Raw genomic sequence first — 18643 nt, forward strand, 5'->3', positions numbered from 1 at the left:
ATGTACATAGTTAATATGAAATACAAATTGAGCCAGAAACATTTATTTGAAAAGGAAAGGAAACCAACTCATAATGATAATATAAGTTTCCACTATATGAGAGCAGTAACTTACATTTGCATTTTTTTAAAACAAATTAAAGGCCCTTTCCCTGTATTCCTCTTGTATTATTTCCCTATTTTTTTTCTGCCTGTGTTAAAGATACTTCTGAGCCATAAACCATGACTATTTCTTACATTGTTTAGATAATTAAATTCTGCATTAAATTTGTCCACATTTAAAATATGGAAAATATGGTGCCTTTTCATCAATTTAGTATAAATATATAGTAATTATTTACTGTACTTTGAGACAAATGACAAAGGTACTTCAAGAAGAGGGAAACAAATCCAATTTTGAGTTGCAATGGCAACAATTTGCTATAACCTCCTGAAGTGTAGCTGCCACCAAACAAATGAAGTACTATTTTCTAGAGCAGAAAAAAGTTCCTCATATTCACCAATTTCAAGATTAAATTTTTTAAAAAGTCAAGAAATATTTTTCAAAAGGTTCTTCTACAACCAAATATTGGTACTGTCATAGCCATGAGTAATAGTTTTGCTTAGAAAAGGCAAAGAAATAATATGAAAATAGTAAACAGAATATAAAATAATGTAACCAGTTTATTCCTTGAATATGAAAAAGACACTCTATCTCACCTCTGGAGTGACATCTCGTGGTGCAAACCCTGTTCCTCCAGTTGTTAATATCAAATTAAGTTCCTTCTCATCACACCAGTCTATGAGAGTTTCCTAAAAGAAAAAAAACACACACACACACACAAAAGAACTTACTTGCTTGCTCAAAAACCTAAGTAATCATTACACAGACAGCATGAAAACAGGTAAAGACTTTTAAAGGACAATTTCTGAAAAGTTTCATACTTGATCAATACACAATTCAGTTGGGGATATTTATTTTGTTAATTATAGAAAAGTCGGACACAAGCACCAATCTGACGATAAAGTATCATCAGCAAGGAGTGGCATAGTTTATAATTTGTGTTTGTTATGTACTCATATGGATTAGCTAAAGGTCTTTTTGACATTACACAATATTTTCAAGTTTAAAAGGTTGATAACTATATGCTAATCACAAAATCTTATTACTTGACAACATGAATCCTAGCACCTAAATATTCATACCTTAATTAAAAATTCAAGAAAATAGTCTCATACTTTTTTCTATTATGAATTCAAAGAGAGGAAAAATGTTCATAGGTTCATGAACTAGAAAGAAAAGAACTGGAATTCAAATTACACTTTGTAGAATCTCAATTATGTTTATATTCTACCCATTAAAGAACAAATATTTTATGGTCAATTGGAGGTAAGAAAAGTTTTGCACTTTTCAATATTAATTTTACAAGAATTTCTTAAAAAGTAGAGATTAAATAATACTTGGGTCTCACTTCTAGAGTACAATATGTGTTAGAATAAACCCAGGACAGGAAAAAAATCCTGAATAATAAAAGAACTATTGGATACATTACCATCCCTGACTTCAAATTGTACTACAGAGCTATAGTAATAAAAACAGCATGGTAATGGCACAAAGACAGACATATTGACCAAGAGAACAGAGTTAAGAAGAAGCAGATACGAAACCACAAACCTATTGTTTCATGGAATGCATTTGTTCAGTCTCATCACTAGAAAACAGTGCAAAGACTTAAATAAAAGTCTTTGTCTAAAATGTCTATTCAAAATGGATAACCTATAAGTATGTTGTTTTCTAGAATTACTATTGAAAGTATCATTGTAATATTTGTATGACTATGATCTGGGATCTTGTTTGGAATAAAGAATTTCTCTGTTCTTTACAAATTCCTATGGAATTAGAACTTTTAGAGATTCCTTAAAGTGTTGTATATGTCTACTTAAGTATATGAAGTATACCTTCCGACTATATATTACCATATATTTTCAGTTACTTTTCTATCATGCTTAAGAATAAATTTAAGTAATCATTTATCTTAACAATTTATCATATTTAACTTAGTAATTTGTGGTATCTTAGAAAGTAATTTATCCTGCTACATTCTCTTTTTGCACCTGTAAAATACCTTTCATTCTTAAACAGGCATTAGTAATTTGATGTTTCAAATTTTCAATTTTTATTCCTGAAGTTATAAGAAGAAAGCAGATAGCCTCTTCTTTTTTTCTTCTCATTCCATTTTATTTCAGCGGTTTTACTCTCTGAACTATTTGGTCACTCAGTATAAAACATAGATCAATTTACATAATACAGTGGGAATTGGAAGTAGCTAATGCAAAAAAAGAATGTAATAATGCAAACTATGAAATAATTGTACATGTATTCAATTGATGCATTTATGTATACCAGAAAACCTACTGGATAAGAAAACAAAGCAATAACACCAAAAACAGTGACTTATTATGTCTCACAAACTTTTTGTTTTCTGGCTCAGCCTGGTACGTTTGCCTTAGAATTGGGGGGGGGGTCACCTCTGTGACTGAAATAATACAGGTTGAACTGCAGCAGAAGGAGTTTAGGTAGTCTGAACTAAATGTCTGAGGGTTTGGTGTAAATCCCTAGGCTTTTTATCTCCATGTGGTTTCTGACAATTCTTTACCTAGCCTATATTTCCTAACATTATGGTACAAGGTTTTGAAAAAAGAGAAAACTGATACCTAGCCATTGGAACTTACATTTTATGAATTTCTGCTTCATTCTACTAGATAAAGGAAGATATAATGGTAAGGTTCTGAGAACAGAGTTTACCTGTTAATTGGAGTAGTTATTGAGAGTTTATGGTTATTTAAGCTGCCATACCATATATATTTTGCATATATATATATATATATAATATATATATATATATATATATATCAAACATTTTTCTGAACTTTCTGAATATGAAGAGGAAAGAAGAATTAAACTACTCACTATCAAAAGAATACAGTATGAACACCAAACACTTTGTTGCTTAAAATCTACTTACTTTTTAAAAACAATACCTATAAATTATAAAGAAATGAAACAATAAAAAATAATGAAAAGGAGAAAGGGGAAAGACCACAAGGCCTAAACCCTACAAAAAGAACTACAGGAAATACAGGAATGCTGAGAATGGGAGAAAGAGTCATTTCCAAGAAAGAATACACTAAATGTTTATCCAATACCAAATGGTCAGCCATGAAAACTAATACACGAGTGATATATTATACTGACTGAGCAGGTTATATTTAGGGATATCCATGCAGTAACAGTTAATGACAAAAACATAGGTCATGAATTTGAAAGAAAGCAAGGAGGGATACATGGTTAGTTTGGAAGGAGGAAGGGGAAGAAGGAGGGGAGAAGTGATATAATTATATTATAGTCTCAAAAATAAAATTAAAACTCTCCTATTTTGTTCTCTATGCCTAAGTAATCTGTCAGTGTTTGATACTAGTTTTTCTCTTCTAACAGTCTTTTGTTTTACTCAAAATACCTTTATGTTTTTGTTAGATAATTCTTATCATTTACTTATTTAATTTGTGTGGGTGTTTTGTCAACATGTATACTTTAGTAAAATGGGTTTTGTTTGTTGTAGTGGTATAGTTTCAAATACTTATTGCTTTGGGTATCATATGTTTTAAGACACTGAAAAGTTCAAAACCACAAAAAGCCAATAGATAATAATTGGAAACTAATCAGTATTAAAGTGACAATATCTTTACTATTAGTGTGACAATATCTTACTCTACTTAAAATAGGATCTTGATCTCTCTTCTGGGACACTAGTAGAGTGGGAATGTTAATTATTCTATTGTACTATTTTTCTTATATATGCTCAGAAAAAATTCAAGTTTATTTTGCATCAATTATGTCATACCACTACTCTTATTATTAAAGTCCTAAAATGACTTTCAAGTCAATCAAACAGTAATGATTAAAATAGACAATATTTTTTAGTTTTTATATTTCCATGGATAGTATTTTCTAGTAATACTTCCTATATTGTGAAAATTCTACCCAATAAATTATTTCCTATAGCTTAGGGCATTATTTAAGATTATTACTAAATATATTAAGAAAAATTTGTTTACTATTCTTCAAGTTCAACAAGTAAATTACTTTAGTAACCTTCTCCTATTGTTACAGCTAGAATTAACAATTCTCTTATGCAACTAGAACAGGTATCTTAGATTTCTTCACTATCATATATTATGTTGTAATATCATATCAGAAGCTCTGTGAGAAAAGAAACACCCAGTAGACTATTTTATGTATTCTAAGGCTTCTGTCTTACATGCATAGTAAATATCTCAAGGGGGGGGAGCAGGCTCACTGCAAGTAATACAGACTGAGAGGACCAAGACACACCTTCTGGTTTGGGGCAAGGGAAGTCAATATGGGACTGACTATTAATGTTTCTTGTTTTTAATGTTTCCATTTCCCACATTGAGTCCAAATTTTTAACCATACTATAGGCACTCTTATGGAATTTATTATGCTCCACACAATAAATTTCTTCTGAGAAAACAAAAGGAGAATCACAAAAAGAGAGTTAGGAGTTCTGTATCAAGAACTGTAATCAAAGAGCAAAACAAAACATTTCCCCAGAACCCCTATATATAAGGATTTTAGACTGCTATGCCAAGGGCCTAGGCATAGAATTGGCCTCTCTCTGTGTCTCTCAGTTCTTCTAATTATGTATTTGTATGTATCCTACAATATAACGATATCATAATTTTTGTCTCAATATACAGGTTAAACAAAGTGGCATTTGCTTTACTACATTCCTAGCTCCCAGCAAGATACATAGCACAAAGTAATCATAGACTTTAAATAGTTGCGTCAAAGAAGCCAAGATTAATAAATAGTTATTGAAAAAGTCAATATGCCATAAAAAGACATTAATTTCAACAGTTGGACTCTGAAACAGAAATGGAAGAGACTCTGAGGTAGCTTTTCCTATCAGTGGGAAAATAAAGATAAAACTTAAAAATGATGCTGGGGCAATTGGAAAAAAATGCTAAAATTATATCTTTAATTTGCCTAGCAGAAAATACACAAATGAACAAAAGTTTAAATGAAAAAAGTGAAAATGCTATGAAAACAAAAATTTTAATATAATGTTTAAATAGTAGTTGGTAAGTATTTCTGCTCTTTGAGTAGCACACCCTCCTGAATTTACTACTTACTCTATTGTAAAAATTATGAACATTACTAATTTCCTTTTGTAACAGGCATTACTTCAAAGAATACATAGAATTTGATTAAGTATAGCACCACTACCTAATGTCATTGTATCACAGTATTATTGTTTTAAATAACATACTCTACCAAAAAGAAATTTCCTAAGATAAAATACTTTACTAAGGTTTTTCCCTTATACTCAAAGATGATTATCCAGATTTATGAATTCACAGGATTTCCTCTAAAAAGTACTTAATACAAAAATTGTATTACTTGATGCAATACGATTTTCTCTTCATCTTGACAACTGAACTCTTTTAGAATCATTCATTCAAGTGAGAAATATTTATCTACTAACTGTAACTAAGAGTTAAAGGGTTAACTCATTAAAATTAGGAATGTTGCTCAGTAAAGACACTTTTCAGAGAGTAAAAAAGGAAGGACGGTGGAGATACATTTGTATAGTACATGTATCAGAGGACTTGTATTCAGGACTAGGTACACCTGCTAATAAATGAGGACAGGACAGATAAATCTATTGTTTATGAAAAGCACTAAACACAGGTACATCACAAATGAAGATAAGTAAATGGCCAAGAAGAATTATACAATGATACTCAACAGGCTTACTCACTACTGTTAGAATGTAAAGCAAACTAAAATTGCAAGAAAAGATTTAAGAGAATACAAATTGTAGTATTCACCTGGGAAAATTCAGGTTCCAGTAAGTAAATTCATTTGTTTGAAATATCCCTTTACACTGTGTGAATATATGTCACTATCCATTGGTTTAATAAAGAAGCCGACTGGCCAATAGCTGAACAGGATAAATTAGGGAGGGGAGCCAAAGTAGGGCTTCTTATGGGAAGAAGATGGGAAGAGTCAGAGGAGTCACTAACACACGCAGAGAGAAGCAAGATGAGCATGTCATACTGAGAAAAAGTACCAAGGCACATGTCTAATCACAGATAAGAAATATGGGTTAATCCAGAATGTGAGAATTAGACACTAACAAGCCTAAGCTATTGTGTGAACATTTGTAATTAATATATGCCTCAGTGTGTTTATTTGGGAGCAGCTGTCTAGATCGAGTTTCTTGTTCTACAACTTTGAGGCATGTTTTTTTGTTGCAGGGTATTGTAGTCCAAACAGCAAGCAAACTTCTGGCCAATTCTCCTGAGTCTGTCTCTCATTATACTGTGTATGGGCCTAGATTATAGATTTGCACTACTACATCTGGCTTTTTAAACTCAGGCTTGCATAGGAAGCATCTTTACTATTAAGCCATCCCACTGGCCATATCACTTTGCTTAGTAACTGCCCTTCTGATGATTATTAGCCTTGATTTCTATCTCAGCCTCTTTATTGGTATACAGGCAGGTTACTAATTTTGTGTACTAATACAAGCGTGCTAATTTTGTGATCTCAGTCTTTATTAATCATGTTTATCAGTACGAGGAGTTTCCTGGTGGAGTCTTAGAAACTCATATACATAATAATATCATCTGGAAATAAAAATACTTTGACCTTTTTCCTTTCCTATTTATATCCTTTTTATTTCATTGATATTTTTCTTCCTTCTACTTCCAATCTGTTGAACCCTTGTTAGTGAACCTTCTATTTCAGTTATACTTTCTATACCTGCAGTGAATTTTTATTTTTCAAATTAAAATTATTTTCAAACCGATATTCTCTATTTGTAGGAGTTCAAACACCTAATCAATTACAAAATCTCTCTTCTCCATGGCCCTCACTTAAGCTTAGACATCAGTCTTCTCCATTTGGACATTTGGGTTTGAGGCCATGGAATCTTGCAACTTAAAGCAGCAATTACTGGTTTTCAAGTATTTCAAGTGTGAGTTATGTCATCAGCTCTATTGTTCTTAGACTTTTGGCCCTAGATTGATGGATTTTTTTTTCTCTGTCTTTCAACATCAGATTGTATAACACGTGAATTCCTGGTTTTCATTATCACATGAATTCCTTCTCAAAAGAAATCTCCTTTTATGTATCTATAAGTCTCCTATTGATTCTGTCTCTAGAGAATTAAGACTAACATAACATTTGATGATATGTGGTCATAAAGAGTTTTGAGTTTTCGAAACTATTTCCTATATTTTTCATCTGAATATATTTAGATGGGCTGCCATCAGCAGTTTCACTTTCATGCTTTTTTCTGTTTGTGTCATATTCTCCTACTCTATTAATGTACATTTTGTCAAAAACTATATGGTTTATATAAAACACTGAAGCAACTATGCATATTGACTCCACTTCCCCATCCCCAAGGCTTCTTGTGAATGTTCCTTATTGGCTTATTGAAGTCACTAGGCTAATTCAGTAAACTTTACATCTACTTGTGGTAAAGCTTCTGATATCTAACTTGTTGGGGAAAGGGGTTCAGCTTGGACATGCACACAGATTATCATGGGAAGACTGGTAGAGTTGCCTTTATTTCTTGTCTTTGTATAACAACTCTGTTTAGCTATTTGTCTACTTCTCACACACCAACATAGGTTTTTAGACTTCTCTAATTTGCAAGGAACTGAACTATTTTTAATTTATTTCTATTGTTTTTTTTTTTTTAAAGGCTATGTGACAAAGTTGTGGAGGGAGACATGGAGCCCAGGAGAGGGTATCACATCCTCTACAGGCAGTTGTGAGCACTGTACTTGGGTGCTATGAACTGAATTTTGGTCCTCTGTAAGAAGAATAAGTGCTCTGACAAGTGAGCCATCTCTCTGTCTGAACTATCCTTGCCATAGGACAAAAATTACTCTTACCGTCTGATACAATTCAAGTAGGGCTAGTTTATCAGTCATGTTTGTGAGATTTGTTCAAATTCCAAGGGGATTCTTTTTAGTTACTTGTATTTTAGGTTCTTTCCAGTAAGCCGGCTGGTTTAATTTCTTGTGTAAATAAAATGATAATCAACATCCTTTTGTTTGATTATGACCAAAACCACCATTGTTTCAGCGAATATGCTCAGACTTGATTTCTCCAATATTCAAGATGTCAGTTCTGTGCCAAGACCATTGGAGCAAGACATAGTAATGGACTGTTTCTCTATCTGGACAAACACCTTTCTTCTCTCCTAAATACTAATTAGGGACCGAAGTTCTTTGTCTTCTGGGCTAACCTTTTTTTTTTTTTTTTTTTTTTTTTTTTTTTTTTTTTTATCTTGATGCTCTTACCCTGTGAAAAGGCTGTTTTAGGTGTGACTGGGGAATGTAAGATTGTAGCATTACTATTTCAAAACCAGGGCTATAATCTTATGAATGAGGGATATGTAGAGGAAGAGAAACTTCTTTTTTATTATCACACTAATCAGAAATATAGCCACCAAATGATAGAGTTGAAGACACAAGAATCTATGAAAGAACGTCTACCTTAGAAAAATAAATAACCTTCAAATGGAGAGAGAAATTCCCATACTCATTAGACTGAATCAGGGCGAGTGAAGGGTTAGGCTGTAGTTGAAGTGTTAGAAAGTCTGTTTTATCTTATATATAGTTCCTTTACATGAATATAATTATTATTTTGCAATACTCTTAAGGTAATAAGGAGATACTTGAAATCGTTCTTTTTGAATAACTTACATCAATTATGATTATTTTTGAGGAATGAATAGTTTCTGAGAGTTCCTCATGTTTCAATTGCTAAAAAAACATTATTAGTAATTCATTTTAAATTATCTTACACTTCTACTATATTAAATAAAGAGAATATAAATTAGAGAGAAATCTGTGCATATAAATAAAAGCTATTCCATTTATTGCAGGAAACTAAAATAGGCAATGACTAAAAACATTTATAAAAGAAATTAGAAAGAACAAGAAAAATTAAATGGTTTTATGAACAAATGACATTTCTAAAGGTAAACTTATTAACAATGATTTTTGTTTCTCAAATTATATATAAATTTAATGTATGGTTATATGAATTTGAGATTAAGTATTAAAACTATTTCAGGCAGTTATAGATGTTCAGGTAATTATAAAAAATAGAGAAACCACATATGTACCTTTCACCCAGTGTACATAATTTGTATAATTCTAATAGGCAATAACAAACAAAAGTAAATAATTATATATTCTACCAACTTTATATAGACCATATTGATTTTTATGTATATGTGTATTTACTTCTATACTAGATTGGAGTGACCATAACCACAGTCAAGATATGTAACAGTTACACAAAAAATTTTTGTCATACTATTTTAGAAACAATTTTGTGTTTTTGTATATCAGTGTGTGGGTATGTGTATATGAATGCAAATGCCTGATGAGGTCAAAAGAGGTCATTGAGTTCCATGGGCCATAAGTTAAAAATGGTTGTAAATGTTGGTGTTGGGAAACAAACTTGGGTCTTTTGCAAGACCAATTCACTATATCCAGTCACTTTTGCAAGACATTACATACACAGTAACCCCCTTTCCTTCTCCTATTCGTGCTGTTCTATCTCAAGACTAGACTTTTTTCATTTCATGAATTTCAAACACAACTTGTGAAACAAAGTTATCCTCCACCACCCATTCAGTTTGATTCTTGAGATCAATTCTTCAGTAGTTCATTATTTCTCCTTTGGATATGTCAATATTATTTCACAGTATGAATATAAAAATAGTTTTCTTAGTTATTCACCTATTAAAGAGCATTTCCTTTCCTGTTTTGGACTTTTGCAAAGAAAGACACTGGAAAAAAATCACGTACAACTTATGCATGAGCATAGGGTTTCATTCCGTGGGATAAATGCCAAATAAACAATGCAACATGATAGTTCAGAACATAGTGACTTTGGAAGGAAATGATCCATAATTTAAATAGCAGTTCCACAATTATATTACCTAACAATATCTGAGTGTCTGGTTTAATCCAATCCTTCCCAGTAAGAAGTGCTATCATTTTATGATATTCATCTACCAAAAAATATATGTTTTTATGTATTTTGACTACTTTCTAACTATTTTGTTAATTCAGAATTTAAGAGTTTGTTTATTCTGGTAAAAAAAAAACTATACTAAGATGTGGTTTACAAATAATTTCTTCAGGGATGCATCTTATCTTTCCATTTTCTCACAGGTTCTTTGTAGAAAAGAATTTAACTATAGATGCTTTTCAATGTATAAAATTTTCACTTTGTGGATACTTTGGGTGCTGAGTCCAAGAAAACTTCATTTAGGCCTAGCTATTAATGGTTCTTTTCTGTCTGGATGACACTTTTTATAGGCACATATTTAAGTCAATTGTGTATTTTGAGTTCATTTTGTTGTAAAGTTTAAAGTCAGGATAAATATTTGGTTTTATGATGTGTTGGTCATGGTTATCCAATGACTCAATTTTCCTTTTTTAAGAAAAAATTTAATTATTATACAAAGTGTTATGTTTCATTATAGTATATTTAAGTATTGTTTTTGTTAATCCTCTTCTCTAAATCTGCTACCCTATCTATCCCTCTGATGCCTTGTAGCCTTGCACCTCCAATAGCTTCATTTCTGTTTATATGTCATATGTATCCTACTGTCCCCTCCCACTACCTCCACACCTTTTTCCTTTTCATGGTCCTGTAATTTGATGCAAGCATCACTTATTAATAAAAACATTTAAAAATATTTTATTTTTATTAGTGTTCGTGTGTGTGTGTGTGTGTGTGTGTGTGTGTGTGTGTGTGTGTGTGACACATGTGCCTATGGAGGCCAGAAGAGGTCAATGATCGCCCAGAACTAGAGTTGAATGTTGTAGTAGGCCAACTGACACTGGGGCTGGAAACTGAACTCAGGTCTTCTTCATGAGCAGCAAGAATTCTGAAGTGCTAAGCTATTTCTCCAGGCTCAAAATACTTTGCTGAATTTGAAGAACCAATTATTAAGATCATGGATATCAGTTATAACTTACAGATTATGAGTATAGTTTTTCTACTTATGGCCTAGTATACCCCCTCAAAATAACTCCAAAAACTCAGATTGTCATAGTATATTTCAAATGAAGCTTACACAAAATGAAGTGAACACAATAAGTCTCTTCATGGATTCTCTATTCTACTCTTTGATCTACATGCCTAGTATTATTTTAACTTTATAATCTTGGATACTGTACTTACACAGTATATATCATTGGGTAAAGGTAGTCAGCTCAATTCATTTTTCCCAAAAGTTCTATCCCTTTACATATAATTTTACAAAGAATTCATATAATTTTAAAACCATGCTAAAAATTCTAAAGAAAATATGTGAAAGATATAAGTTGAAAGTTTTAGGAAATTAACATTACTATGTTGAATCTTTCCGTCTCTAGACATGGTATATCTTTTTATATGTATTTATTTTTATTTCGTGGGAATGAGTGTTTTGCCTTTATGTGTGACTGTGTACCATGTGCTTTCCTGTTGTGCACAGAGGCCAGAAGAGGACATCAGATTCCCTGAAACTGGAGTTAAAGATTATAGATGCTTGAGCCTCCTCATGAGTGCTGGTAACTGAACATGGGTCCTCTGCAAGAACAATACATGCTGTTAATGACTGAGTCATCTCTCCTGCCCCTATTAGCTCTCCATTTCTTTAAATACGCTGTGAATTTAGCATTTTGTGGTTTTCAGCATATGTGTAATCTTAAGTAAACACTAGCCATTTTATTCTCTGGGGAAATTGTAGTTTGTTCTGTTTTCAATATCAAATTTCAACATTTGTTGCTGGAACTACATGCAAGATAATCCCTTTTATCCTCTGGTGCTACTGTTCACAAATGGACTAAAATTATTTATTAGTACACTTTTATATACACACAGTTGAGTAATATGCAAACAGGGACTACTTTTCTTCTTAATGTCTAATATATCAGCCTTTTAATTCTTCTTCTTGCCTTACCATGCTATCTTAGAGTTTCTAGTATTGAACTGAATAAAGATAATAAGAGATGAAATGCTTGCTTTATTCCTAACCAAAGGATAAAAATAGTCATCCTTTCACAATAAAATGGTACCTAAAGATTCGTGGTTTGTCTCCTTCCTCTTTCTCTCTTTGTACTCTCTTAATAGGTGAAGAAATTTCTCTGTGTACCTAATTTGCTTAGAGTTCTCATCCAGAAAGTGTTTGGGATTAGGTCAAGTACTTTGTCTTCAAAAACTCTGTGACTTAATTTTGTCAGTTACAGCTTGCTGGTACGGCAGATTATATAGTTATTATTTTTCTAAAGGTAGTTTAGCATACTTCAAACTTAAGTGGTATTGGTGTATAAATGTTTTCATACATTGTTAGATTTTATTAATAAACTTTTATCAATGAATTTTAAGGAGAGATAGTAGTGATCTACTTTATTTGTTTTATGTTTATTTCTCTGGCTTTATCAGCAATATAGTAGATTTATAACATGGAATGAGAACTGTTTTCATTTGATATCTCTTTGATATAATTTGAGGGTGTTTCCAATGGGTTCAGTTGTTGGTGTCTTGCTCCTCAGTATGGTGAACATTCAAGATGTAGGGTACTGGGGATAATCATTAGGTAATAGGATGTATTGGCCATAAAGGGGTTTAAAGTAGTTCTCAGGGGATTAAATAGGACATGGACACTAAAAGAAAAATCTACTATTATTATTCTTCTAAAGGAACATAGCAATAAAATGACCCCTAATGCCACACTGATAAACCAATAGGACAGGCCTTGTGGGAGAAGCTTCTTCTTGCAGTAGACAGTGATTAATACAGACCTACAATTGGACATTATGCAGAGAATGAGAGACTCTGAAGCATTCAAGCCTAAATGGAATGAATGTCTTTACTAAACTCCTCCACTAAAGGCTCAGGTATTTATGAGGAAGAAGAGATAGAAAGATTGTAAGAGCTAGAAAGTGGATGACTCCAAGGCAAGAGGGAGATAACATGAAGTCAAAGAGACTATGACAACACACAGAAGACCTATACAAGTTCAAACCAGACAAATTCCCATCATGGAGGAATAAATGGACATAAAGTCCCACCCACAACCAGGACACTATTTACAATTGATACCTGCTGAGAAAGGAAAACATGATGTTTCTCCAAAGGAGTGTTACTGGATATATCAATCACATTCCAGAGTAGGCCCAATGCCAGCGTGGCATGGACCAACACAAAACAGACTCCCATGGTTGTATGTTTGTGAGCACATTCACCTTTTGTATTATTTTGTTATTTTATTTTATTGGTTTTTATTTTTATTTTTTGTTCCAGAGAGTGAAGGTAAGGAGAATGTATATAAAGTTGAGTGCATAGTGAGGCGAAGAGGATATCACAATATCATCAAAATATTCTTTTTCTAATTTATTTTTTATATCCCAACCCCAGTTCCTCCTCCCTCTTCTCCTCCCACTCCCCCCCCACCTCCCTTCTGCTCCACAGACAGGGTAAGGCTTACCCTAAGAAGTCAGTAGCAGAGTGTTTATACAATTGTTTATAAAAAAAAGTTATTAGGGGATATGAGTTATTTTTTACAAGAGTCAGTCTATTAGGTCTGTCAATGCCAGCAGGATTTTTTAAGAAACAAGCATTTTATTTCGTGGATTTGTCTCTACTGTTTTCAGTTTTTAACTTATTACTTGATTTCTTCCGCTTTATTTAAATATATCTTGTTCTCTACTTTTATTGTTTCTAGAAAGAGGAACTTGGGTTATTGATATGAGAACTTTTTTTTTCTGTTTTTTTTTTTTGGTTTTCGAGACAGGGTTTCTCTGTGTAGCTTTGGAGCCTATTCTGGCACTTGCTCTGGAGACCAGGCTGGCCTCGAACTCACAGAGATCCACCTGCCTCCCAAGTGCCTGGCAAAGATATTTCTTTTTTAAGTGCATGAGTGCTTTGAATGCATTATGTATGTGGATCACACATTTGCCTGGTGACTGAGAAAGCCAAAAGAGGTTGCAGATCCTCTGGAACTAGAGTTAGAAATAGTTGTTGGCTATCATATTAATGCTATGAACCAAACCCAGGTCGTCTGAAAAAGTGGTACATTATCTGAACTGCAGTACCATCTCTTTAGTCCCTTTCTTCTTCTTCATGTAATCATTTAGGATTATAGATTGTCTTCTCATGGCCAGGTTGGTGGTACAGGCCTGAGATTCCAGCTACTAGAGAGGCTGACTTAGAAGTATCTCTAGTATAAAGCCATCCCTGATAACTTAGTGAGACTTTGTCGAAAACAAAAACATTCTCATTCATGGCAAATACACACTAACATAGATACAAATAAAACTAAAATTTGTAACTTGTCCTCTCAGTCATTCTTTAGCTACCTTACAGATTTCACTGTAATGATTATCTAAAATTTCCTTTGAGTTATCCACTTTGATATATGGTTTATTTAAAAGTGTCTTTTAATCCCCATATGTTGACATTTTCCTTTATTTTTATTATTCATTTCAATGTTTATTCTATTAGGATGTAAGGACATATGCTGTATATTTCTGTGCCTCAATGCTCAAACTCCATTCAGTTATAACTCATACACTTTAAGGAATCTCCTAATAAACCTCATAATTCTAAAATCAGATAAAATGAAATAAACACCTCAAAAAATTAAAACCCCTTACAAGAAGAGTCAACATTTCTGTAAATTAGTTAAATACAAATCTATGGCTTCTAGTGCATATCTGCTCTAGGATATTTAGCCCACTTAATGTTATTGCCTGCTAGAACTTTTCAAGTTGATTCTATTCACTAGCATGGCCTCAAATAACTGCTATGTGATTACAAATCCTAATGTCAATCATAGGATTCTTCTTTCTGAAGATTTTAGGATGACTTATCCAATGAATCATGACACTCTTGAAATTCTTCTTTCTTTTTTGTTTTGGTTTTTGAGACAGTGTTTCTCTATGTTACAGTCCTGTCTGTCATGGAACTCACTTTGAAGACCAGGATGACCTGGAACTCATAGAGATTCTCCTGCCTCTGCCTCCTAAGTGCTGGGATTAAAGGTGTACAACCATCACACACAGCTAAATCTTTCTTGTTCTTTCTCCCCCATTGAGATGGTCAGATCTCATTATATAGTCCAGTTGGCTTAGAACTTGATGTGTAGACCAGGCTGGCCCCAAAGCGTGATGATCCTCTTGACTCTAATTGCTAATACTGAGATTACAGGCTTGCCTCGATTACCATATCAGTTTTATGTGGTGGTACAGACTGGATCTAGGTCTTTGTGCATGATAGGCAAGCACTCTCCAAAGTGAACTCCATCCAAGCCTTCTTTTTCCTTTTTAATGCTATAATATAAGTATAGCATTATTTCCTGAAGAGATCATACAGCAGAAAAGATGACACATTGAAATGAATAGTTTTGCACATAATAATGAGTTTAAATGTTTTAAAATAAACAAATTAAAGAATTATTTAGAAAAATTTCAATTTATTGAATTTGATATTGAAAAGTTTAATCAAATTAAGCATTATAATTTGAGATATTTATATATCAGACACAAGACTGGTAAATACTTACAGAGAGAAGAATATTAAAAAGATAAACCATCATATATACTAAAGCTTAAAAACAATACAGTCTTATATTTTCAGTAAATCACATAAAGATTTTTTATATTTTTTACTTAAAATTTTCAGAGAGTGTATTACAAACAGTTGATAAAATTTGATGGTGATTCTGTAATATGCATGTATTTTTAACTTGAGAAACTAAGAATTTAATCATGTATTAACATATCGAAAGATTCAATGACATTTAAGAAGTAACAATTTTCCCTCAGTTCCTAAATAAAATTAAAATCTCTGCAGGCATGAAAATTTCATACTATACCTTGATTTCTTCTATTTCATCTGGTACTATCTTGTATGCTGATATAGTCCCACCCAACCTGAAATTAGAAGAAAATATTTTTAAAACCAGCAACAGTGTAAAAGCATATGAATGATATATGCCATTAGCATTAGAGTGCCACCAGAAATCTCCCAAAACCTACCTCAATAGCCATGGGGGAAAACATTTTGTTTCATTTTCCAATGTATTAGTTTAGAAGAGACAGACAATAAATGACTCCCAAAGACAAAATCATTATATTGGATTTTTATTCTGAATTAAACTTTCATTATTGATGGTTTCAATAATGCTGAAGCTGCCACGTTTATTGCTAGATTCTGTCACAACATATATCAAGAACCAAGAGGAAACCTGTTTTTATTTGTTTAATTAATAAACTTGATTTCTTGGAATAGTTTAAGGTTTCTGAAAACTGAACACAAAGTGAAGTTAACATATCTAGCTCTAAGAGCATTTCCTAGTTTCCCAATAATTATCATCTCATACTTGTGTAGTGCAATTGTCACAATTAATGAACCAATATTGATTTTGCTTAATCTTTGCTAAAAACACAGAGTCTGAGAGATGAGTATGTCCAGCACTATCAAAGAGAAAGCGAAAATGAATTGTGAGTTATAGTTTGAGTCCTAATATTTAATTTTAAATTATTTCAAAACAGAAAGTTTTAAAAGCATTAGCATTATAAAAGTAGATTTTTACCGTTTTTTCCTTGTTAACAACTCTTTATAGTTAAATAGTTAGTTAAAATTAACATATGAGACAATTATTATATAATTGGGATAGAATAAAGAAACAGTTCCAATTTGTTATAAATGGATTCAAAGATGCCATGGTGAAAATAGTTGATAAGGGAAGAAAAATAAAAAGCTTCATTGTAATCAATCTGAATCCTATATTCAAAAACAATTCATTTTTCTCATGATTACTGTTAAAAGCACCTTAGGTACCTCAATCTGCTCTTAGAAAGATAGAGGAAGGTAACTTTCCAGATAAGTATATATGTAACTTCAAACCAAGGGGAATGGTTTTGATCATTAAAAAGGTGACATGGCTGTCACAGTCTGTTCTACAAAGTAAGTGCCAGGTCAGTCAGGTACGTGAGACAGAGAAAATGTGTCTCAAAAAAGCAAATTAATAAATAATAATAATAATAATAATAATAATAATAGAATAAAAAAGAAGCAATTCAGAAAACCCAAGTAAACAACTAAGTAATAAGCAACTCTTTCTGAGGGAAAAATAGTCAAAACTTACAATTATGTTAGTTAGGTTTTCTAGATACACAGAGATATATTTGAGATGGAATGTCTTCAAAACTTTCAAAGACCTACAGAATGTGGCATTTAAAATGATTTAGCGTTTTTCATAACAGTGAGACACAACTGCTCTTGGCAACACCAATTACTTCAGAGAGGAAGATGGGCAGTGAAGAAACTTGTTATGGAGTTTGCCTTCATACTAGCCATTTGGGCAAGAAACCACTCTTGCCTGGACTGTTTGACTATGTGCTGTCCAAACTGGACATACAGGACCCACAGAAAAGTGATTGCTGGATTTGCCAAAACAAGATGGGTTTCTGCTTCATGGAAGAGTCTGCCAGATATTCTGCAAGACACAGAGAAAAATGACTGACAAACTGCCAATACAGGCAGAACAGTTTAAAATTTCCTACTTCAATGAGAAGTCTGCCAGACACACTATGGCCTATCAACTGAAGATGGATGCTCCAACATTACAGAGGAACTTTGGGTGACTGTTCAGGCAGCAAGATGTCTCTGTCAATTCTAGAGTTTATATATTATCCTTCTGAGGTCGCTGATGAAGTTGAAGACAGATAGTTATGGTTATGGTTTTCCTTACTTAAAAGATAACATTACATATAAAATTTTGGACCCACAAAGATAGGATAGATGATAGAATACTTTCTTTAAATTTTGCCAAATGTTAACGACTAAATATTGTTAACTATAGATCTTACTTGATAATTGTTTTGTTATATATAATTTTACTATGTTAAAGTTAAAACCCTTCTTTTTCTTTAGACAGAAAAGAGGGGATGTATTTCTGTATATATGTTTCTTGTATTGGTTGATGAATAAAACACTGATTGGCCAATAGCTGTGCAGAAAGCACAGGTGGGGCTATGAGACCAGGAGAAGCCTGGTGACAGGAAGGCAGAGAGAGGCAGTGCGGGAGACACACCATGATCCCCAAGGAGTAACATGCTGGATTACGGGTAAGCCACATCCTTGTGGCAATACATAGATTAATAGAAATGGGTTAATAAGTAAGACAGAGATTGTCAGTAAGAAGCCCTAGCCATAGGCTAACAGTTTAATAATTAATATGTCTCTGTGTGCTTATTTGGGGCTGAAGGGTGGCAGGTCCTGGTGGGGCAGAAACTTGCATCTTCAAAGGATAAACTTACTTCAACTATTCCCCCCCTCCATTTTTTGAATACAAACAAAAATAGTGGTTTTAATTTCTGCATTAATTTCTGAAAATGGCATTTTCATGGCATCATTAAACACAGATACAGTCTAAATACCCACAGCTTTAACATGTTATCAATATAAGTTTCTTTACTGAGACCAGGTTGTAAAATGACTTACTTCAGATTTTATTACACAAACTGTCCACATTACTGATGAAGAA

At 32.6% G+C, this 18643-nt stretch overlaps 1 protein-coding gene across 6 annotated transcripts in view; it reads right to left on the reverse strand.

Annotated features, from left to right (window-relative positions):
- Positions 1-18643, reverse strand: part of LOC100762786 (gephyrin) — a 375076-nt gene that overhangs the window by 245660 nt on the left and 110773 nt on the right. For 5 of the 6 annotated variants that reach the window (XM_027418340.2, XM_027418336.2, XM_035444850.1 and 2 more), the window contains exons 3-4: positions 15968-16025; positions 699-791 (exon numbers count right to left, since the gene is read on the reverse strand). In XM_027418340.2, the coding sequence (XP_027274141.1) occupies positions 699-791; positions 15968-16025 (151 nt within the window). The remainder of the gene's footprint in view (positions 1-698; positions 792-15967; positions 16026-18643) is intronic. The other variant, XM_035444849.1, reaches the window with a different exon arrangement.

The sequence above is a fragment of the Cricetulus griseus genome, chromosome 5, assembly GCF_003668045.3.
Source record: "Cricetulus griseus strain 17A/GY chromosome 5, alternate assembly CriGri-PICRH-1.0, whole genome shotgun sequence".
Taxonomy (NCBI): Eukaryota; Metazoa; Chordata; class Mammalia; order Rodentia; family Cricetidae; genus Cricetulus; species Cricetulus griseus.